At 49.0% G+C, this 23,422-nt stretch overlaps 1 protein-coding gene and 1 long non-coding RNA gene across 2 annotated transcripts; both read left to right on the top strand.

Annotated features, from left to right (window-relative positions):
• Nucleotides 1-1,270: 1,270 nt before the first annotated feature.
• Nucleotides 1,271-7,025, top strand: LOC137471771 (uncharacterized). The gene is made up of 3 exons (XR_010997836.1): nt 1,271-1,393; nt 5,823-5,911; nt 6,881-7,025. It is a non-coding gene; the product is annotated as an uncharacterized lncRNA (long non-coding RNA).
• Nucleotides 7,026-7,198: 173 nt separating this feature from the next.
• Nucleotides 7,199-22,832, top strand: LOC137470038 (TOG array regulator of axonemal microtubules protein 2-like). Its single transcript, XM_068183022.1, has 13 exons — nt 7,199-7,211; nt 7,300-7,461; nt 8,678-8,810; nt 10,439-10,544; nt 11,260-11,495; nt 13,020-13,172; nt 14,356-14,473; nt 15,442-15,545; nt 16,900-17,104; nt 18,223-18,439; nt 19,508-19,594; nt 21,821-22,267; nt 22,728-22,832. Exons 1-12 carry the CDS (start codon nt 7,199-7,201, stop codon nt 22,054-22,056), a joined length of 1,770 nt encoding a protein of 589 aa, XP_068039123.1. The 3' UTR covers nt 22,057-22,267; nt 22,728-22,832.
• The last annotated feature ends 590 nt before the right edge of the window (nt 22,833-23,422 follow it).

Raw genomic sequence — 23,422 nt, 5'->3', positions numbered from 1 at the left:
GGATGTGTGGGAGCTGGAGAGCAGCGAGCATCCCGAGAGCTCAGCAGCATTTAGGCTCAAAGGCTGCTGGGGAACTGTAGGAGGGAAGGGCAGCAGCAGAAGAAAGGAGGGGCTTGAGAAAAGCAGGTTTTGATATCCTGCAGAATGGCTTTGTGGGAATTGGCTGGAGATCCGCCCTGGTGGTTAGGCATTTAGGGGCAGGGAGAGAATTGTATTCTGAACGCACTCCTCTGCCATCCAAAAGGCCAGTGGAGGCAGTGGCAACCCAGAACATTTTGATGCCCAACATGTGGATGCCTGCAGGGAATACAGCCACACTTACAGAAAACTGAGCATGAGGGGAGATGTGGCAAATCTGGGATGTGGTCTATCCCTCATCACCTCCCTTTCCATTCCCCATCCTGGTCCAAGCTCCACCATCAGTTTGACTTTCCCTGCCAGGTCCCAGTTGAGGGCATATCTAAATGTCTTGAGGCAAGAATGGGGACAAGGCTGGATGCTTGATCCAAGCACTTTGTTCTGCTCTTTCCAGGCTTCCTTGCTGTATTCCATCGGTGGGGATATGAAGAAGGGGTCATTGGGACTGCCTTTGATCCCCCCTATACTCAAGGCAGGAAGTCCTCCTGTTGGCAGTGCTGCGGGGACCCTGCCAAGCTCTCTGCAGCTGGATTTCCAGGAGTCCCAGCAAATGAGGTAAGCCAAGGTGTCTGCTGCTCCAGTGTGCTATTCACCTCACTCTTCCCATCTCGTGTGTTATTTTGCAGTCAGCTCTCTCGTGTATTTAGGCGGACCCCTGTGTATTCAAAATTTTGCCCACCTCTAATGATGTAGCGTAATGTCAATACCCGAGGGCTTTTGATCTGATCCTTATTCTTGAGAAAACAAGGAGGTGTAATAGTCTAAGGAGACCGCAGTGCTCTGAACACATGTAGCACAAAGCTGTCACCAGGGTAAGGCACGAGAAGGCAAAGTCAAGCTCCGACAGCAGTACAAAAGTAGCTGCCCTGCATACAGACTCGTGTCTCAGCTCAGCAGCTCTTGCTGCTTCAGAGAGGCTGGAGGAGCCACTTGGCTCCAAAAGGAGAGGCAGCAGAGTTTGGGAGTTGTGATGCAAGTTGAAGAATGACTGCTGTGTTTCAGCCAGAGTTGGCCAACTCTGTGTGACAGCAGCAACAGAAAGCCTAAGGACAGTTAATCAGCTTTGCATTTTGTTGGGTTTATGTGTTGCATTTCCTCCTTCTTCAGAGTGACCATGCTAGGCAGGTTTGCCTTCTTTCATGCAACACCCATTCCCTCCCTCCTCTTTCTACCTCCTCATGTGTTCTTTTGTGCTCCATTTTCTCAAGGCCAAGATCCAGCAGCAGAAGCAAAGACAAGAACTCTGAAGATGCAGGTAGGTACAGGAGATGTCTGTCCTAAAATGACTATTGTAATCTGGACTCAGAGGTGACATTTGGAAAGCTTGGTTAAAGCCCACGCTTTTCAAAATTTCTTTAAATTAATTTCAATTCCTTGATGGGCTCAGCGGACTCTCCCGCAGCCCACTCACTGGGAGTGTGCTCTGGTGGTGCAGTGAAAATTCTTCCATTTTGCAGGCGAGAACAGGTTCATTTTTTCCAAGTCTTTCCGGCCATGTCCCTCTTCGCTGCTTCCCACCAAGCCGTTGCCTCCCATCCGGAAGAGGGAGACTGCTTCTAACACAAATGAAATGTACAGCGTGGAGAAAGAGAACAAGAAAAATGTCACTGGCTATGATGATGAGAGTAGAAAACACCAAGAGCAGAGATCAGAAGGAAAAAGTTATGAGGTAAGAAGGCCAAGCTAAGACCTGTGTAGTAGATTTTCAGTTTATTTGCTGTAGGCTGAGCTTGGAGACCTTTTCCTGTGGTGTGATCCTAGGGAAGCAGCTGAGTTGAGGAAAAGCTCAGCTGGACACTGCCCTTCACACTGTCTTTGCAATGGATGTGTAGTGCAGACTTCACATCCCCAGCGTAGATCAATAGCAGGAGAGGTCCTTGAATGGTTTCTGGGCCCTGTCGTGGTTCCTCTTCAGTCTTATGGCTGAGAAAACACCAACATGCAGTCACGGCTGCTACATTTGTCCAATCAGGAGAAGCTATCCTTCTTGATTTAGTAAACTATGGGTATCTGTGAACCATCTCTATGTCTTGGTGGCGTTTTCTGTCAGCTGTGTCTGATTTGGAAGGAAAAAGGTGTTTGCTGGAACAGGCAGTCCAGCAAAGTGTCTTCCAGGTTGTCGCAGCTTCTGAGTTGTGAGAAGCACACCCTCTGCACAGTTGTCGCTGCAGCTATTTCTAGACTTCATCAGCTTCTGGGCAGCTGTGAGCTCTGGCATGGCTTTGTCCAGAGGGAAGTGGTGGGAGGTGGCCATGGGGAGAGCAGCCCAGAGCCCAGACCCACAACTGCCTTTGCAGCAGGGCCAGGACCTGCACTAGTTCTGGGTTTGCGGTGAGGCGCAGGAGGAGGCTGATGAAGAACCGCTTTGGAAAAAAAAAGTCCAGTCAAAAGCTTGAGTACTTGATTTCAGCCTTGCTGAGATAGGGCCCAGTGTATCTCTGACACGAACTGACCCTTTCAATGAAGTTTGAACAGATTCAGATTTGGCTCTTTAGCTCTGCCAGAAATGATGGTATATGAAGGAAGGGTGTGCATCTGCCCTCGCTGCCTCCACCCTCCTTGCTGGCCATGGCATGGGGGCCCTGGAGGAACTTAAGCAGGCAGAGCTCTTCCAAAGAGCAGCAGGGCAGGGAGCTCTGCTGAACTTCCTAAATGCCAGTGAGCCTGAGATGATGGATGTGTGGGAGCTGGAGAGCAGCGAGCATCCCGAGAGCTCAGCAGCATCGGAGTTCTAAAGCTGCTGGGGAACTGTAGGAGGGAAGGGCAGCAGCAGAAGAAATGAGGGGCTTGAGAAAAGCAGGTTTCATCATGCTGCAGAATGGCTTTGTGGGAATTGGCTGGAGATCCGCCCTGGTGGTTAGGCATTTAGGGGCAGGGAGAGAATTGTATTCTGAACCCACTCCTCTGCCATCCAAAAGGCCAGTGGAGGCAGTGGCAACCCAAAACATCCTGATAGGAAGTATGAAGGAATGCAGCCACACTTGCAGAGAACTGAGCAGAAGGGTAGATGTGGCAAATCTGGGACATGGTCTCTTCCTCACCCACTTCCTTTTCCTAGGTCACCTTTCCCTGCCCTAGTCCATGATGCTCCATAAGTCTGACCTTTCCTTCCAAGTCCCAATCAAGTGCATAGCTAAGTGTCTTGAGGCCGGAATGGGGGCCAGTCTGGATGCTTGATCCGAGCACTGTGTTCTGCTCTTTCCAGAGTATGCTGTATTCCATCGGAGGGGATATGAAGAAGGGGTCATTGGGACTGCCTTTGATCCCCCCTATACGCAGGGCAGGAAGTCCCCCTGTGGGCAGTGCTGCAGGGTCCCTGCCAAGCTCTCTGCAGCTGGATTTCAAGGAGGCCCGGGAGATGAGGTAAGCCAAGGTGTCTGCTGCTCCAGTGTGCTGTTCACCTCACTCTTCCCAGCTCATGAGGTTTTTCGCACTGTCAGCTGTCCGATGTATGTAGGCAAACCTCTGTGTATTCACCATTTTGCCCATCCACGATGATCCAGCATGATGTCAAACCCAGCACCAACGCCCCAAGAGCAGAGGTGGTGGTGGGGAAGAGGAGACAGGGTTTAAAAGCACCTCAAGATGGGTCCTCTGCTGCACTTGGCTATTGATTCCCTCTCTGTTGGTTGTGGTGTCGTTTGGCAACTGTATTGCATGGGTGTGGATCATGCAGATCTTGGAATCCTGTGATCCTTGACTGTCAACTTCTGCAACCAGGAGAATATGCTTGGGCAAATACTGGCTACTGGAGAGGTGTCTGCAAATTCAGGTGCTGCTTCTGTAATCATCAGGCGTACATCCTATCACTGTGCCTGGGCCTCCACTGTGAAATGAGATCCCCTATAAATTTTGGGGTATAGATGTCTAATGTGATTGATATTTATGATTTAGTTCTGGGCTTAAAATCAAATAGGGCAAGGTGCAAGAGAAGAGGCAGAGGACTGTACCCAATGGAACGTTCTTGGCTTGTATATGTGTGAGAAAGTGTAGCTGTCAATCTTAAGCCAATGGCAACAATAAAGACGGAGTCACAGCAGTATCATTCCAATTGAAACTCTTCAGTAGAGCTTTTAAAGTGCAATCTGAATATCCTTCCCTAGCAGCTGAGTTGGAAAAACCCTTTTGATTCCGGAAAGAGCCAGGAGGTGTAATATTATTCTCGGAGACAGCAGTGCTCTGAACACATGTAGCACAAAGCTGTCACCAGGGTAAAGCACGAGAAGGCAAAGTCAAGCTCCGACAGCAGTACAAAAGTAGCTGCCCTGCATACAGACTCGTGTCTCAGCTCAGCAGCTCTTGCAGCTTCAGAGAGGCTGGAGGAGCCACTTGGCTCCAAAAGGAGAGGCAGCAGAGTTTGGGAGTTGAGATGCAAGTTGAAGAATGAATGCTGTGTTTCAGCCAGAGTTGGCCAGCTCTGTGTGACAGCAGCAACAGAAGGCCTAAGGATAACTAATCTGCTTTGTATTTTGTTGGGTTTATGTGTTGCATTTCCTCCTTCATCAGAGTGACCATGCTAAGCAGGTTTGCCTTCTTTCATGCAACACCCATTCCCTCCCTCCTCTTTCTACCTCCTCATGTGTTCTTTTCTGCTCCATTTTCTCAAGGCCAAGATCCAGCAGCAGAAGCAAAGACAAGAACACAGAAGATGCAGGTAGGTACAGGAGATGTCTGTCCTAGAATGACCATTCTTGTCTTGACTCAGAAATGACATTTGGAAAACTTGGTTAAAACCTATTCTTTTCAAAAGTTTTTAAAATTAATTCCAATTCCTTGATGGGCTCAATGGAATGTCCCGCAGCCCAGTCCCCCAGTCACTTGGGAGTGTGCTCTGGTGGTGCAGTGAAAATTCCTTCCATGTGAAGTGTTGGGTGGTACCTTGGGGCCCTAGAAATGCAGTGCAGGAAAAGGATACATTCCTCTCCATCCTGATCGTGGCTTTTATGTCCCTGCAGCCTTTCTAGTGTCACAATCAGTAGGGAAAAAGAAGGCATTTAGCAAGAAATGAGAAACCTTCCAACTCCTTCCTCCTGCCCTTGGAGGAGAAAACCTTTCCTTGGGGCAGTTTCTGAGCTGAACCCTTTGAGGTCTGAAGGAGATTCATGGACATTGCCTGGTTTTGCCCTGGCAGAAATAGGGAATCCTCCTATGACAGAAAGTCCTTTGGACTGCAATGGATGCAGGATGGACTGCCAAATGGATGCAGCCTATGCAGGGTCTGAGTTTGTCACCCTCTGACAGCACAAGCCCAAAGCCACCTGTGGCAGGTTCACAATGACAAATCTCTTCCCGATCTCTCTGCCTGTGTCAGTGTTGCAGGCTGAGGCTGGGGGAGGAGATGCCTTCTGCCTTGTCCTCCCTCCCTGCCGTGCCTGATCCTTGACAAGCAGCACTTGTAAAGGCGGCTCATCAAACAGAGAGGCTCTCCAGCATCCAGGGGCTCTGGCCTTCATCATGCAGCAGGTTTCAGTCTGCTGGCCAACAGAATAATGTCATGGCTGCTGCCAGTAGCCCATCCCTTGGGAGAGGGTCTAGGCATATGTCCCTTGCTGCTCTCAATCCCAATCTCAGTGTCCTATGGGAGCTCTGCAATCTGGAACCTATCTGGCCTGTTGCCCAGCATGGCATTTTGGGGGGCTTGAAGTCTGCCAGAGATGTACAAGAACCTTTGCTTCCATTACCAGGCCTCCCACTGAGCCGGGCCAAGGAGATGGATCATCCCACCTGTCCTGCTCTTACCAGTGACAAAGAGCTGAGGGAGGTCTTTGGAAAGGTAAGGAATAAGAACAGGGATGAGCAGACTTCCTTTCCAGTGGCTACTTAGTACTTGGCCCAAAATGTCACTGAAAATCATAATCTTCCCCTCCTGGGGGATGGGGATAGGGATTCACTTGGGAATGTATTTGACAGCGACAGAGCAATCGCTTGGCTATTTCCAGTGGTGCAAATGTCCCTGGTTTGGAGATGGTGCTAAGGTCATGCCAGAAGCATTCTTTTTGTGCAAAGGCTGTTTTAGAGAAGTTCTGAATGGCAGAGCAAGCCACACATCAGTGAATGTAGGCAAAGTGCACCCTCAAAAGCAGAGAAGCAATGATACTAACGTTGAGGGTAAGCAAGGCTGCCAAATAAAATGGGAGAGTTTGACTTTTCCTGCTTACCTTTGTGGCTGTACCTCTCAGCCCTCTCATTCTCCAGTTTTCTGCTCATTAACATCAGTGTTTCTGCAACTTGTTTTCACGTGACTCCTCCTTTTGGTCTCGTGGTCTCAGAGACCAAGTCCTTCAGAGTCCTTCAGAGCTGAGTCCTTCAGAAGGCAGGAAGTGAGAAACAGCTGCAATTCCCGGCCATGAGTGTAAAGCAGCAGCTAATTACTCCTCCTTGCTGGGTATTGCACATGGTTTTTATTCTCCTGCCATGGCCTGTAGGAACTGAACTGCCTGCTCACGGTCATGTGAGACCTTCATCTGTCTTGGGGCACTCCTATGACTTTTCATGCTTCAAGCAGGGCTTCCTGACATAGGCTCCAGTTGCAGCAGTAGAAGGTTATGGTACTGAAGTGTTCCACCGCACTGTGTGTAATTGCCAAGCTGAGGACAGGAGACATTGCTCTGAAACTAGTGGAATGTATATGGAGCTACATCAAAGCCTATGGCACTCTATGGACTCTGTGCCCGTGCTGAGATGTTGTGGCTGGTTTGTGTGTCTCTGCTTACAGTCTGTGATGTATTTCCATTGCAACTAGATCCGTGCTGCGTTGTGGAAGTTGGCTGAAGAGAACTTAGAGCCGGAGGACATAGAGTATTTGGTGGAACAGATGAAGAAAAATAGACAAAAGGAAAGCTTCTTGCAGCTTCTTCCTGAGACACCTGAGGCCGGGGATGCAGCTGAAGCAAGTAAGTGGTGGCTACACTTGTGGTCGTCCTTTTTGACCACTTGCTTGCCCTTTACACATCGCTGCAATCGGACTGGGGGGCTGTTTGGCTTGCATCTGAGTGGAAGCTTGCATAGGATTTATTTCTGTTTGCCAAAAAAAAATACGGAGGCATGAAGTGTCTTGCCCATGGCCTCACTCAGTCAGTAGCAGAATATCAGCTTCCCACCTTCACCATTGCCAACCTGTCCAGCACCCTCCACTTATAAGCTCCTCTTTGGTGCCTGCAGCCTTTAGCCGACCGCCTGTCAATGGCACAGCTTCTAGAGTGCAGACAAAACACCCTGGTAGTGCCTTGAGGAAGAAGGTCTTGAGGAAGCAGGACAATGTGCCCTTACTGCCCAATAAGCCTCTCATCCATGGGGATGGCAGCTTCCCACGCAACTCCTCAGGTAAGCCTGCTCCCTGGCAGCTTTTTCCTGCACGGGTTTGTCCTTGCACAAGGAGCACAAACTGCCTCCTGCCTGAGCCAGCACAGCTGGGATCTTGGGCCCAGAGCCTGTCCTGAGAATGAAAAGCAAATCTACTTTTGAGTTACTCCATCATGTTAGACAGCTCAAATGGATTCATTTACACATTAGAAAATGAGCTTTTGAGTGCACGACATGATACGTTTGATTGACAAAGGGGTTTCATAAGAAATGCATCTATCATCTGATTTTTCTCATACCTTGTAAAGTTTTTCCTTACCAAAAAATTCAATTAAGGCAAACCCAGGTCAATTGATTAACAAGACAGTGCATCTGCCAACAACATGCATCTGTCTTTGCATATTTTTATCCTCAGAGTGCATTTGCAAGGCTTTTTTATCAACTATCTAGTCTGGAAATTGCATTTTTCCACAAGAGAAAGCTTAGAAACTGCTGAGTTGGCAAACACATCCATTAGATGACACATAGAATTCCCCTCAGCAACTTTGAAATGCTGCCAGTGCGTACCTCTGACAGAGTAAAGGTTCCTGATGCTTGGAAAGAATCCATAAACGACTCCCTTCCCAACAGTAGGCTAAAATGTATGTGCACTCAGTGCCTGCTGTCTAGAACCTTTGAAGTCAGTGGAAACAGAGGCGCTGTCAGGTGTGAAGGGTCAGGTATGGCTTTTTCCCTGGTAGCTGTTCCATGGGGATTGAGCCGGGCCCAGCAGGGCTGGGTTGTTGCGGCTTGGCTCGGTGCCATCATGAGGCAGCTGCAGGTCTTTCCTCAGGGAGTTGCAGAGTGCCCCTGTGCTCAGGGCTGGGGGAAATCAGGGCGCTGAGACAAGAGAGGCAGCTGAGGGGTTCCCTCCTGGGGTAGCCAGTCCTGCTGTTGGCACTGTCTGGCAGGGAGCGGGAGCTCTGCGGCCGCAGGAACCTGCCGCTGGCTGCGGCACCTGTGGCACTTGGGAGCTGGCGCTGTGGGGGCAGTTGCCAGGTTTAGCCTGCAGCTGTGCCCAGCTGGGGGAGGCTGGGAGAAAGCAAGGAGCCCCAGGAGCCAGACAGCAGGGAATTGTCTGACCCAGTGCCAGTGTGTGCCACACGGAACCCTGGCTGGGAGATGGGGCTGCAGGCCGCTCCATGGCGGCGTGCCTTGCCCGGGGCTGCAGCGCCCATGGCCGACCCTCTCCTCACAGTGACCTCGCAGACGGCCACTGGTGCCGAGCGCCGAGAGGAGCCGCTCCGTGGGAAGGGGCAGAAGGACACAGCCTCTTCAGACCCACAGCAGTCCCTGCTGGAGGCACTCTCCTTGCTCGGCAGCGATGCCTGGTAAGAAAGGCCCCGTTCACTCTGTGTCCCTCTTAGCGTTAAGGCAGGTTAGAAGCGTGTCTTGCTAGTGCCTCTGAGCCCCGAGAGCCCAGAGGGCCAAAGGGCACTGGTGAAAGCACTGCAGAGCAGTGAGAGGATAAAGGTTGGAGAGCAGCCTTTTCTTGGCCTTGCTCTGCAGCAGTACTCCAGCTGCAGCAGGTCCGTGCTGTTTCCTCGCTTTGCCTGCTGCTCCATGGAGCTGCAAAGGAAATCTTGAGGGAAGAGAGAAAGCTCTGGAATGAGATGATTTGCTGGCTGAAGGCAGAAGCAGGATGGCAGCAGTTTTGAGTGCAGAGATTTGGGAGCCTTGGTCTGACAGCAGTGGCAGGTGACAGGGTCTCCCTGGGACCTCCTGCACGGGAGACCCAGCAGCAGCTCCAGGGAGTTCCTCTTTCTGAGAAATGGACTGAGTTGTGCTTTCAAGTCCCTCAGCCTGTCCTTACTCCTGAAGGGCTCATGGCAGAAGAGAAGGGAAAAGAAAGGAAATCCTCTAGGAATCTGGCACTTTTGGATTTCAACATTTTCCTTCTCACTGCTTCATATGGGCTTGAGATGTTTGGCCAATGCTCACAATGTGTCCCAAAATTATACACAAGCAGAAGGAGGCCCAGAGGTGATAACACTACAAATGTTAGGTGATATGGGTTTTCTTTTTGGTGTCTTTTTGATCACTCCCTGGTGGATGCTTCATTCACACTGGGGTAAGGCCTCCATTCGCACAGGGATAAGCATGAAAAATCTGCCACCATGCATGTCCTTGTGCAGTGGCCTCTGCTCTGCCCTTTCTCTTCTGCTTTCTCTTCCCCATTTCTCTTTGGTGTCCTGTGAGGTGCAGAGAGCTTCTGCAGGTGTGGGGGGTCAGGATGACACCCAAGGGTGCCTGTGGGATCGGTCACCAGCCCTGTGCTGCAGCCCTGATGCCTCACAGACCTTCCTCTACCTGAGGGCCTGCACAAGGCCCGTGCTGGGGGATGGAGTTGTTTGCAACTTTTAAATAACATGTTGCTGTAGTGGGGGTTGTTTTAGGTAGGGGCTTTTGGGAAAAGCCAGAGTTTCGACAGTTCTTGCCCAGGGGTGGAATCTTCTGGGACATCCTGCTGCTTTTTTGGGGAATGTGTGAGGTGCAGTGGAGTGGGTGACACTCAGGCCTAGATTGAAGAGTGGAAACTCAGCTCCAGAGGGCCAGTGCAGACTCTCACTGCTGAACTGCCTGCTGGGGCTGACAAAGAAGGAAAATGCCCCAGTAACAGCCCAATGGGAGTGTGTCTCAGGGACAGGCAGGTGACAAGAAACAGCAGCATGGCCCGCTCTCACAGCTTCTAGGAAGCAGTGGCAGAGGGACTCCATGTGCCAGAGATTTCAGAAAGCCTGTCTTCTGAAGTCTCTGAAACCCTTCTCTTTGCCTCTTGGATTTGTGTATGCGATTGACAGCCACAGCATCCTGTGGCAACGCATTCCACGATTTCACTAAGTGCTCCTTGAAAAGCACCTCCCGTGGTTTGGATGAGCTGCCAGCCTGTCATTTCAGAGGGTGCTGCCTAGTTCTTGGATGGAGAGAAATAGCAAGCTTTTTGTTATTTGCCTTGCAGGGAGCTGAAGGAGAAGGGACTCTTCAACATCAAACAGCTGGCCGAGTCCCATTCAGCCGTCCTGCTTTCTAGACTTCGGGAAATTTGCATGGCAGTTACCAGCGAGGTGAGAACATTGCTCTGAATTGTTCCCCTTACTTCATACATGGGGTGTAGAGTAGGTATGTGCTTCTTCATCCCCATGTGTGCTCAGGGTGCATCTTCAGTTCTGGTTTTAGACCTTCTATTTCTAACATCTGTCAGCTATCTGTAGGATCTGTGTGTACATGTAGCTCTATATCTGACACTTGTCTTTAAGTGAGGTGCCTTTATATTGCAATGTGCATATGCTGAGATGCTAATGACATTATTTAGCACAATCCCAATCTCTGCCCAAGCTGTAATTGAGCTCTGCAAATTAGCCTGCAGACCTGAGGCTGTGTTTTCTGTTTCCTGGCTGAGTGCTTCAACTGCTGGTGTTGCTTTCTGGAACAGAAGCACCTGACTCTTTTATCTTTTTGACTTGTGCCTTTATGATTTGAAAGCGGCCCTTGTTTTAATTTTCTAGTAAAAGGGCCTAAAATCAAAGCAGCGGACATTTTAGGAGTGTTAAGTAGAACACTTTAGTGAATTTTTTTTTTTTTAGGCCTGCAATAAGCAGGTCTGAGGCCAGAAATTGGTGCCAGAGTAAGCGCTTTCTCTGATTGTGTTCTTGTGCTCTTATTGTGCTTTTATGTTCCTCTGGACGCAGCGGGATGTGTTGTCATTTGCTGGGACTTCTGTTGACGGCAGCTGATTTCTTTTCAAGGTGATTCTTATGTTTCCCCTCATGACTTCCCCAGGTGACCAACCCGCGTTCCAAGGTGTCCTACTCGGCAATTGTCACTCTGGGAGAGTTCTTTGCGACCTTCAAGAAGGACATGGACTCTGAGGTGGATGAGGTTGCTCCAGTCCTTCTCCAGATGGTGTGGAACTCCCCAGAGTTTGTTCAGAAAGCAGCCAGTCAGACCCTGGGGATCATGGTGGAGAATGTGACTCCTGCACGAGCAATGACTGCTCTCATGGACAGGGGAGTCAAGTAGGTTCTTCCTCTTTCAGTGATATTCCTCACCTTCTAGCGTGTGGGAGGGGGAAGGCATGAGAGAGAGAATGGGAATGGTGGGAGAGAAGGCTCCTGTATCCTGCATCTTCTGTGAACTCAGGGACTTGATTCTCTGACCAACCTCATTTCTTTCCTCTTGTCACCTATTTCTGCCCTCCTGCAGCCTATTAGTTCTCAGAATCACAGAACTGTAGAATATGGGGAGTTGGAAGGGGCCCTTCGGGATCGCCAAGTCCAGCTCTCGGCTTTGCACAGAACAGCCCAAGGGTCACACCAAGTGCCTGAGATTGTTGTCCAAATGGTCATTCAGCTCTGCCAGGCTTGGTGCTGTGACCACTGCCCTGGGGAGCCTGTTCCAGTGCCCAAGCACCCTCTGGGTGAAAAGCCTTTTCCTGATATCCAGACTGAAGCTCCTCTGACTTAGCTTCCTGCTGCTTCCTGGACTTCTCTCAGTCTGTCAGATTTTCCTAGACGTGGTGAACAGTGGGGAAGTGAAAGTGCCTGCAAGGGCCAAGGATAGATCCTTGAGCTTTTGTGGGAAGAGGGACAAGTGCAATTGCAGCTGTGAGCGCTGTTGGATATTTCACAGCGCTAACCGCAGAGGCCCTGGGAAAAACCATGTCTCCTCCTGATGCCATTAACCTGAGAAAGGCGGAGGGTGCTTGCTGGCGCGTGGAGCACATGGGGGAGAATGTGCTGGGTGTGGCACAGCCTGCACAGCAGGTGCAGCTCCTGCCAAAAGGAGTCTTGTACCACTGTCCTGGCCTTAGAGCTCTACTTTCTATTCCAACTGATGTTTCATGTTAGCCTGGAGATGATGAATCACTTTACAGGCACCTTCACAGGCCGGCTGCCATGGGACAGCTGAAGGAAATCCTGCCTTAAAGGGTGGTGCTGGGCCTGGTAGTTCCCAAGAGGCACTCTCTAGAACAGGACAACCTGGCTAAAATGCCTGCCACCCTTTCCTCAGCTTTGCAATAGGGAAAAACACTTGGATGTGTCTGTTGCCAAGCCCGACAGAAGAAACCAGCTGCATTGCTGGATGTTCTGCACCTTCACAGCCCACAGCGTGTTTTCCCTGCATTTGTTTTTTTCCAGAGGTCTGCAGATTTGGGGGGAAATGGGTGGAAAGAGCCTCAATCCTGCTGCAGCTCTTTGTAGTGGGTGCCCTCTGATGGGTCAGCATAAATGGTTTTTAATTTGTAAAAAATTCATATGGGATCTATTTCTTTAATCTTTCTCAGAGAACATACTATGCACAAAATTGAGCATCAGATAGTGCAGGGAGACTGAATTCCTCCCTCTTCCTTGCAGGCAGTCCTGCTGTACAATGCTAGCTTTGTGTTTATCTGAGGACAGAAGCTTCTACAGGTTTTCTGAAGTTGCAGGGAGAACCCAGGCCTCCTTCCCCCAGTGAAGACAGGGAGCAGGCTCTGGCCATGGCCCGTGCTGCTGTTGCTCCTTCTGCCTGTGCCCCAGGGTTTGCTCTCTTCTTCCCAGGAGCTGCCACGCCCAGGTGCGGAAGTGTGCGGCCAAACTCCTCCTGTCCTTGATGGAGAGAATTGGAGTCACAAAGCTCGCAGACACACCCAGGGCTGAGAGGCTGGCACACGTGGCAGGGATGCTTGCTCAGGACTGTCACCAGGACACAAGGTAATGATCTTCATTTCGCCTCCTAAAACAGGAAAACCCTTTCCTGTCTGGCTAGAAAGGTAAAACCACAAATGAGTGGAACTAAAGGAAGTAATAAGTGACCTCACTGTGTGGCTAAGGGGCATAGACTCGGAGAATATGCTGAGTTGGATTGGACCTGTCATGGTCATCCAGTCCAGCTCCTGGCCGTATGCAGGGCACCCCAAGAGTCACTCTACGTGCCTGGGAGCATTGTCCAAACGCTTCTTGAGCTCAGTCAGCCTTGGTGCTGTGACCACTGCTTTGGGTGGCCTGGGGAAATGACTGGAGTGGATAACCTGAGGTTGGCCAGCAAAAAGGTGCATTGCCAACTTCCTGTGACTTGAAGGATCCTTTACTGAGACCAAAAGAGCTCCGATGAGCCAGTCAAACAGTTTTCTTTGGCCTTAGGTGCACAACACAAAGCCAAAGTGTTGGCTAATGTTCATCACTGAAGGATCCCAAACATCTCTTTCTCATGAAGACTTTACTAGAAATATTTCAGGGGTTGTTAGCCAATGTATTCAGTCTTTCTAAACCCCTTCTGCAGATTTCTGCAATGCTGTCATCTGTGGCTCAGTGGCCTCCAAATTTCTTCTTGAAGAAAACTGTGGTTTGCTAGTGGCCAAATCAACCCAAACCACCAAAATCCCCTTACTTTGATGATGAAATTCCCATTAATAGCTGCCACGAACGCCAGAGCAACTAGCTGCCCCTGTGCATACCTATAGAATAGAAGAATCAACAGGATGCATGAGGAGTTTTGTCCTGGCTTCCCTGCCAGTTAAAGAAAGGCAAATTATTGTGCAATGGCAGCAAGACACTGCTAATAGGCTCTGACAGCAAAGCAGATGTGTTTTGCTTGTTCCCTGGGAACACCCACAGTTTCAGAGTGAGATGGTATTTTTCTGTGGCCCCACATTCTTCTCTTCTCTCTTGTGTTCACCTGACAACACTCGGCAGTGACAAGTGGAGGGAAATCTCCCTCTTTGCTGAGTAGGTAATGCCTTCTCATGCAAGGATTGCACCTGATTGATTTTAAGGTATCAGCCTCTTCTGTTAACACTCTTCCTTTGTTCACTTTTTCATTCCCTTCCTTCCTGCCCTCCTTCCTGCCTTCCTCCCTCCCTTCCTTTCTCCCATCCTTCCTTCCATCCTTCCTTAGGCATTATGGACAGGAGATGGTGAAGATGTTGCTGAGTCACCAAAAATTTGAAATGCTTTTGGAACGCTCTCTTTCCATGCGTGACCTGGAAGATATCCTGAGAAGACTTAAGGTGAAAGTAAGTGCTTGGCAGGAGAAATGTCTTCTTTGTGCAAGTATTGCCACTGCTAATATGAGATCCAACATACCCAATCTGTCTTTATCTCATTCCTCTTCGGCTGAATCATTTTGCACCTGGGAATGAGCTGTAAATCCCCAGCCTGTTCATCTGCAGGCCACAAAGGAACTGATATTATTCAGGAAAAAGTGGGGCTTTGAAGATTTTGAATATCGGTCACAAAGAGGAAAGGGAAAAAGGAGAACATGGGTTTACATTTAAGAGTAAGGCCTCCACCATGCTCTCCCTACTCTGCCCCCAGTAAAGCAATTAAGTGAGAATAGAAGTAACAGAGTCTGAAGATAAGGGCGTCTTTGCAAAAGGCACCAGAAATAGTAGTACCAAGAAAATTTCCAAATACACAAAAGATGTCCAAGTCAAGCCTAGTTGCTACAATTACTGTCTGTCTTTTGGGAATACTGCCCTGCACTCAAGCCCTGTGCAGCTGGAAGAAGCTTGGTGAATCCAGCAGCATCCAGCGAAAAATCCTTTGTTTGTTTGGAGGGGCATTTTACTTTTTTATTGAAAATATAGAAGGGAGTGTGCCTTTGTGCAGGCACAAGGAGAGTGAGTGTAGAACCAAATCAACTTCCAGCACGATGGGCCGACCCCCAAAGAGACCAATTTTTTCTGCTGCTTCCTTTAAGAACACTCACTGCCTACCAGTTTGCATTATTCCCATTTATGCTCAAGATTAAAGAATTTGGGATTTTAGACTGCTGCTCAGTGTGGTAGCACCCATAACCTGCCCTGGGCTATTGAAAACAAAGAGTTGGCATCACTGAATCTCTGGTCTGTTTCCTTCTGTAAGTTAGGAAATGTTTCCCTAAGCCTTGATAGCAGTGATCCTGGTTCCAACTGCTGCTTGAAAATGGGAATTTCCTATTTTATATTCTAAAGATTGATGGGGTTTCTCCATGTCTTTGTAGGGGATGGAAAACCAGAAGGGCGAATGCCCAGCTGTCAAGGAGCCGGTGGAGAAGAGCAACGATGGCTCGAAGAAGCCCCAGGCCACACTGCCTTCTAGCAAACGGTACGGAGCACTTTTGTGAGATGTGACCAAGCACATGACAAGCTTTACATGCCTCTTCCTCAGGAAAATCTTTCTGGCAGAGATGCCCAGGCCCACAGATTGTTTTCTTTCCCTACAAATGCTCTAGAATAGAAAATGTCCACTTCTGCATTACACTGAACACAACTTCCCTGGAGGGCTTTCCATATAAATGGAGAGACAAAAGGACACCCATTAGTTGCCGCTTAGATGATCCAGTGCAGTGGCAAGGGCAGCGTTGTGGAGGCTAGGAGAGGGCCCAGTTTCTGCTGCCTGACTTGGGACAAGTAAATTCAACCAGGGTTTTTTTCCATCTGAGTGGAGTCTTTTTCAGATGGGTGTTTTGATGAGAAGTCCCAGTCTAGAAGCAAGATGCCATTCCACAAAGATGCAGTTCTCATCCATGTGGTTTGGCCTGGCAGAATCATGGTTTTCTTACCCTCAAACAGTACCAAGTTTGAGTAGTAAGTAGCAAGGCAGTTCCTGAGCAACTGTGGTCAACAGGTGTCTCAAGATGGACTTTTTGTCTTGATATTCCTGTTCTTTATATACGTTGCTTGATGGACAGCACATTTGGTTGATTTCCTCCTGTACTGCAATCAGCATTTAAGACAGGAATTTGGTCCTTGCTGTCTCTTCATGCCCATGGCAGAGCTACTTGCTCCTCTTATAACAGAGAGGGTTTTTTTAGCTCTGTCATGCTCAGTGGTGTCAGGAAAGTGACCGCGTGCCCCAGTAGCATGGCTAGCATCTTCCCATGCTCATGGAAGAGACAGGTTGATCCAGGAGAATTGTTCCCAGTGGGTTTGTTAAGCTGTGGATCAAGTCTCTAGGGAAGCAAATGAAATGTGAGCATTGTTCTGGGATGTCTGGCTTCTGTTTTTATCTCTGTTACTGATTTTCTGGACCCTTCAGATATGTCCCCGTTCAGATGCATCTGAGCTGCTTTTCCAGATTGTCATGCCTGGTCATAGAGACACTTCTCCAGAGTGACCAGTCTCCTTATTAGAAGACAGAAACGTCCCATATGAGGAGGCATTTAAACCTGGAAGTAGTGTCTCTCTTTCCCCACAAAGCACTGTGACCAGTGTGCCTTGGAAGCCACCTGAAGATAGATCAGATGCATCTCATCCTTGGTTTCCCTGAGTGAGCACTGGGAGAATGTTACTTGCAGGTTGCCTCCCATAATGATCGTCACAAGGTTGACGTTGTTCTTCAGATCCTCATGATTTTCTAGCTTGAAATCACATCATTAGGATAGCTCCTCCAGATATTTTGCTCACAATTAACTGAAGGTATTGTCACCAACAGGTCCTAATTTGGTTTTGTTTTCCAGAGTGAAGTCTACCTCTGATGGATGCCTCCTACACCGTGCAAAAGCCCAGGTCACGTTACCTCCAGCTGTGGAAGAAATGGAGCCGCTCCAGAAGCTTTACAATCTCCTGCAAGCCAAGGGGTTTCAGACACGGATGGAAGGAGTGGCACTCCTCCTAGACCTGTGCAAAAACAGCCCCCAGCTCATCTCCACTAACATTGTCGAAGTATGTAGGCTATCTTCACTGTTCCTTTCCTTTAGCTCCTTTCCTAAGCCTGTAGAAGTAAAGGTAATTCAGTGTGGCTAGGTACAACATCCTGGCTGTTTGGGACAGGCTGGTCTCTCTTACCCAGACAAATTTAATTCAGTTCCAGGCTTCAGGACAAGTTGTTTCAGTCAACTTGTATTTGCCTGGCACGTGCCTATTGATGCTGTCCATCAGAGGATGACAGAATTTTCTGCTGTTGTAACTGCTACTGTCTCCTACTCCTAGCTGGGTTAACTGAAGAGAGTCCAGGAACTGAAAGAATTGGGTTGGGTTGGTTTAAACCCAGGGGGTTTTAAAGAATACTTCTGTAAACTACATCTCGTCTTGCACAGGCACAACTCTGGCTACTGATTTCCATCCTCGTCCCTATTCCTCTATGTAAAGACAGTGCTCCCCCTTTTTGGGGAGCCTTTTTTCCTCTTTGGAAAAGGAAGAAAACAGCTAAGGACGCATCTCTGCCTTCTCCTCCCAGTAGCTGCTTTTTCCAGAAAAAGCTGTCTGATGATGTGGCTGATGAGGGACGCAACTTGCTCTAATGAGAGCTGTAGAGCACATTACATTTCAGAAGTGCACCTGTTAGTCAGAGAAATGGTCTGGATCCTGGAAGAGTTGATCAGAGCCCTGCACTTCTGCAGACACAGGCTCTGAGACCAAAAAAAATAAAACTTAGATCTCCTCCAGCCATAGTTTTGGCAAAAGCCTCATTGCCCTCAGTACTTGAGGCAACTGTATAGAAAAATGGGCATTGTAAATATCTGCTTCCATACTTGTTAAGCATAGGTAGCCTTTTGCATTAATAAATGGAATTGATTTAATGATTTATAGATGGAGAGAAATACCATAGGAACTATTCTGTCCCCATCCAAACCTCCTAAAAACACAAGAAAATCTTTCACGCAGCATGAGGTTGCACAACCATTCCAGTGAGAGTTCCACAGGAAAACAGTGAAATTGTGCACCCAAGTGCTGACCTGAGAGACAGGATCCCTTTCATCTCTTACACTACTGAGTGCTACATCCACTCTTCAAACAAGGACATTTTATTCCAGCTTTCATGTTGCTTGTTCTCTTCACAGATTTTTGATTATTTTGTCCTGAGAATATCTGACAGCCACAAGAAAGTCAAGCAGAAGGCGCTGGACGTGCTGGCAGAAATCATAGGCCTCCTGGAAGAGTCCCTGAACCCGGTGATCATCCGTTTGGTGGAAGGAATAACAAAGAACCTGAACTCAAAGGATCCTGGGGTTCATGCTGCAGCTGTGAAAGCACTGGAAGGATCCATCGCTCATTTAGGTGAGGCTGAGCCCTGGCATGATGTCTCCTCAAGTGTGTCTCTGTCTCTGCGACACAAGAGAACGCTGAGAGCCTTGATAGCTGCTGTTACCTGTGGAAGGCTCCAGCCGACACCCACCAGAAGCTGTGGAGGTGCAGTCCTTATGCACCAGTCTCCCAAAAGGCTTGAATGTGATCAGCAATTCCCAAAATTCCCAGGAGCCATGGGCTCTGTGCTACTTGTGTGAAGAGCAAGTCCTGGACTACAGCTTTACTAGAATTCAGAGGCACCTGGGTTTGGGAGTTTGCTTGGGCCCCGTTTGACTTCCCAAAAGAACAGCTTTGCTGTTGGCATGAAGGGGGCACTGGCCCATCAGAGCTTCTGCAGAGCAGCCACCTGGAAAGCTCTACATTATAGTCATTAGCTGCCTATTTTCCATCTTTCTTCTTTGTCTTCTTTTTTCAAAGGGGAACTTATGATTCACCAAGTTCATTTCTTTATGACAAGCAGGTCTAGATCCAGCTGTCAATGATGCCTTGTTCCACATGTTGTTTTGCCTGGGGCAAGATTGCTCTAGCAAATAACTACGTGGGCAGGGGCTGCTCTAAATTCCTTTGCCACACAGATTTATGTCAGCTCTGAAAATGCCTGAAAAATGGAGTGTTGAAGAGACAGGTCTCCAAGGGGAGTTCCCAATTTCTCCTCCTCAGCTGCTCTGTGAACTGATGAACTGCCTGACTCAGTGCCTTTCTGTGTCCCAAGTATGGGTTTCTTCCTTTTGGCTCTGGGATGCAAAACCTTTTCACTGCTTACATGTGACTGAACTCTTGAGATCCCTGATGTGAATTGTTTCAACAAAGCTCCTGGTACAGCAGACAAGTTAAGATTTACAAATGTGAAAGGAGAGGGTTTCTTTTGGAATTTAAAACCCCTGCCAAGTAGGCTGGAAGGAAAGATGAAAAGGATTCAAAAATCAGCAGAAATTTACTTTCTTTTCTAAAATGGGGTTGCCCCTGCCCTTTGCCTCCTCACTGTCCTTTCTCCTATGACCTCAGACAAGTGAGCAGAAACATGTGTTTCACTTGTAGATAAAGTATCACTGATGAAAGAGTTCAGCCACCAATGGAGTCAACTGAGCGGCCAAGCTCTGCTGGATGTCGCAGAGAGTATCACAGGTATGGCCTCCCCTTCTAAGCCAAGAGGTCTTTACCAGGGAATATTTACAGGGAATGCCTGGGAATAGGCAGTAGAGTAGCTCCTCCAAATCAGGAGGTGCTGAGCTTGTCTCTCCTGCCCAATAGCCAGGGCAGGTGTATTTGGCAGGTTTTCCCGGGCTGCTGCAGAGCTGTGCAGCATCTGAGATGGGGGCAGCGCTCGGCCTTAGGGCTGAGCTCTCACAGGGGCATCTCAGAACCCACCTCCAGGAACAGGAGGGCTAAAAATACCCCAGCTGGTTTCTCTCTTGGCAGCTCAGGGACATCTGTGATTCTTAAGGAAAACGGTGGCAGATGCTGTTTCAAGGAATCAGTTTGTTTTGTCCCCACAGACTCTTGCTTTTCCCTTGGAAAGTTTTGAGGTTGAACCATGCAGAGCCTGGGGGTCACCGCTTAGGTCAAAAACTCAACACACGTCCTAGAGGCACGAATTTAATGCTAGGGAGCCTTTGGGAGCAGAGGGGCAGAAGCAGAATGCTGAGGCTGCCTGCCTGTGCTGTCCAAGTGGCATTGGACTGAGCATTTCAGGGTGTGCAAACAGTGTCTTCCTGTGTCAGCACTGTCCAAAATGCCACAAATGCAGCTGATAATTGATTCCTTAGAGGAGCTTGCAATGTCAGCTGTAGTCAAGGAAGAGAAAAATGACAATCTCAACATATAGGAGAGAAGACGATTGATAGCCTTGCTTTAACTGAGGCTAAACCCATTGCTAATTATGTCATCATCTTGAAATGCAGGGTGTAATACACTTTGTGTCTTCCTTATGAATCTGAAAAGGGCATGTTCAGCCATTGGGAATGTCAAAGGCTCTTTAAAACCACCACAAAGGAGCATTTGAATAAAGTAGATCTCTAGGAATAGGGAATTTAGTTTTGCAGTTATTTTGATCTCTTTTTCAAAGAAAGGAATCAACATAAATGAAGACTGCTTTAGAAAGTGCAAATGTCCTCTCTGAGATTTAGTGGGAACAGACAGCTCTTTCTCTTCTCAAGTTCCACAGTGACCAATGTCTTTAACTGCATTTAAACTCAAAATGAGCTCCCATTTTAAAATGAGTACCGTAAACCCTTTCCTGCTTAGCAGAATTGGTTTTGGGTACTTTCAGGAGCTGTTTCGATTCTGAATCGTTGCATTAAAGTGCTGGTGAATTAACAGTATAGAGAAAATGAAGTCTCTTCCACCAGAGAATAATAAGTAGCTACTCCATAATACATTGCCTCTCTAGGGTGCATTTCCAGATCTTCAGTGTGGGTTTAGGCAACTTCTTCATGGAAATAAAAGGCAATTTGACATTTCAATCATTGTTCATGCAGAAACAGATTGTGAAATAATTTAGTAAAGGTATGAAGTCTGCCACAGGTACAAGGCTCTGGTTGGAGAAATTAGTCCTGAGGGGTTGCTGGTTCTGTTTCAAGGATGATCAGCTGCTTTGTCCCTTTCTGGATCATGGGGCTGTGTGTGCTATTTCACTGATCTTAGCCAGAGAGGCTTCCTGCGACGGTGCGTTCTTATCCCCCGGTCCCGGGCAGCAGGGCTGTCCGGCTAGTGCGCTGCTTCTGGGCTGGACCGGGGCCGCCGCGTGTGAGCGGAGCTCTAGGGTTGTGCCTCCGCGTGGGTCTGCCACGCCGTAGCCAGACGCTGAGACGAGACAAAGGGTGAGGGAAGATGGCACACCCTGCTCACGTGGTGGAGAACTCTCTATTCCTGCATGGCTGCAGTGGTGGATTACGCAGCTGTTCCCAAGCCAGCATGGGAAGAAATGGCATAGGGGCACCGGGAGCAGGGGGTTAAATAGGGGGCGGGCCGACAGGGGCGGAAGCCCCCCTCGCCTAATGGGGACAGACAACAGGGGAGTGACGTGGAACACGACCACCTATGGGAACATAACAGGGGTGTGTACAGGGTTCTGGGACAAATGGGATTGCAGAGGTGGCGTGATTGCTACAGAGCTTTCTGAGGGCAAGGGGAGTGGTTACAAGATTGACATGACCGAGCTCCTGTGATACAGCTTGGAGCAAACCATTATGAGGGGGAAATAGGGGTACATAGAACCGGTCTAACTAACATTTATTAAATTCCCTAACTGTACCAACTCGGGATGCAACAACTTCCAAGAAGCAAAACTAGAGGTGGGTCCTTGTTTGCATTGAGGTTGGTGAGTAAGAAGCTGTGTCTCTCTCCCGGCAGAGCTTGTGGAATGGGTTTATGCCAGGAGCCCTGAAGTCGTCCAGCGCTACGCCCTGCCCGTGCTCTGGTCCTTCCTGGAGAACAAGGCGCTGCCTGTCCGAAGCGCCAACGTCCGCACGGTGGTCACCAGGCTTGCCTATGCCCTCTGTGAGGTGATGGGCACCAAGCTGAAGAAGTGTGCAGCCAGCAAGCCTCCACACGTGCAGGAGAACCTCTCAAACCTTTTGGGCTGGTGAAGATTTGATGTTCTCCAGAAAGCTGACCAAGTGCTGAGTTGGACACCTCTGGATTTGACTTAGCTGTGCCAAAGATGACGAAACACTAGGCAAGGGTGTGCATCTGCCCCCGCTCTTTCCATCGCCCTTCCTAGTCATGGCATGGAGGGCCTGAAGCAACTCCAGACTGAGGACAAGGTGAAGGCCAAGCATGGCTCAGCCTCACACTGAGGTGAGGGGGGAGCTGGGCCAATCTCTGGTGGGAGGAGGGGTCTGGTGCCAGCCTGGAGAGCCTGTGCACATTGCCAGGGAACAGTTGTGCCCTGCTTGTGCCCCCTGCAATGAGTTGTGCTGCTCCCAGTTCCCCTGTGGAGCTGTAGGGATGCTCAGCTGTGGGGCAGGGAGAGGAGCAGGAGGGTCCAAGTGCAGCTGAGCCATTCCTGGAAGGCACAGGGCTCTGGGCTCCCTGCTGTCCCAGGACAGCCCAGAGGGCCAGGCTGTTCCTGTGGTAGCTCTGTGGAAGTGAGTCAGGGTTTTCCCCGTGGGCTGCCTCAAGGGGCTGCCAGCAGGAGCATGTTGCCCTGTGCAGCTGTTTAGAAGTTGGCAGGAAATGTGTCCCATGAAATATGGAGCTTCAGATGCTTTAGGTTTGCATTGCAGTCTTAGTTACACTTGGTCTTTCCACTTTGCAGATAGGGCTGGCTACAGTCTTACCAAGAAGATTTCTCTGGACACTTCTGATGTTCCCTTACCCATGAAGTCCTTGCCTCCAGTCCAGAAGAGCTCTCTTGCCTCCAAGCTCAGGAAGAAGCTACCGACCGTCTGAAGAATGTTTCAAGAATAGGATTTATAGAATTTTTAGAATTCTAAAGAGTTTTATAGAATATTTTTAGAATAGTTACAGATGTACATACGTTCTCATCGTTTTGAATAAATGTGCTTTGATTATATCTTTAAATTTTGATGACATCTTTTTAATTGGATATATTTTATTTTTGATGATTTTTAGAAAAATGAAATCAATTAAAATAAACCAAAAGGAGAATGTGAGACCAGGACCTGCTAGCCTGGAGGTTATGGCTCCAAGGGCCTCCTTTTGGAGCGCTGTTTATGGGCCACAAGAGAGTGGGCCTCAGTCGTAAAATGCTCCATCATGGCCGCACCCTGGGTCAGCAGCCTGTCTTTGAAAGTGGGAGAAGAAGGATGTCATGCCACTCGGACAACAAAAAAGTGGTTTCCAGGGCTGTTCACCGAAACCCCCGGAGCTCGTTAGACAGCACAAGTTCCTGGGAGCGCTCAGTGTTTCCGAAAAGCTCAAGAGGAGCTGGGTCCAGGGACTGTTCAGCAAGGCCGAGGCCTGGCAAGCGTTTCTTAGATCACCGTGTGG

The sequence above is a fragment of the Anomalospiza imberbis genome, chromosome 3, assembly GCF_031753505.1.
Source record: "Anomalospiza imberbis isolate Cuckoo-Finch-1a 21T00152 chromosome 3, ASM3175350v1, whole genome shotgun sequence".
NCBI classification, from domain to species: Eukaryota; Metazoa; Chordata; class Aves; order Passeriformes; family Viduidae; genus Anomalospiza; species Anomalospiza imberbis.
The sequence above is the reverse complement of the archived record's forward strand: the minus strand, read 5'-3'. Positions and strand labels throughout refer to the sequence as shown.

Coding starts and splice junctions, on each gene's coding strand:
- LOC137470038 (XM_068183022.1), top strand. Junction 7,462..8,677: donor CTTCCCACGCAACTCCTCAG/GTAAGCCTGCTC, acceptor CTCTCCTCACAG/TGACCTCGCAGACGGCCACT. Junction 19,595..21,820: donor TGTCGCAGAGAGTATCACAG/GTATGGCCTCCC, acceptor CTCTCCCGGCAG/AGCTTGTGGAATGGGTTTAT.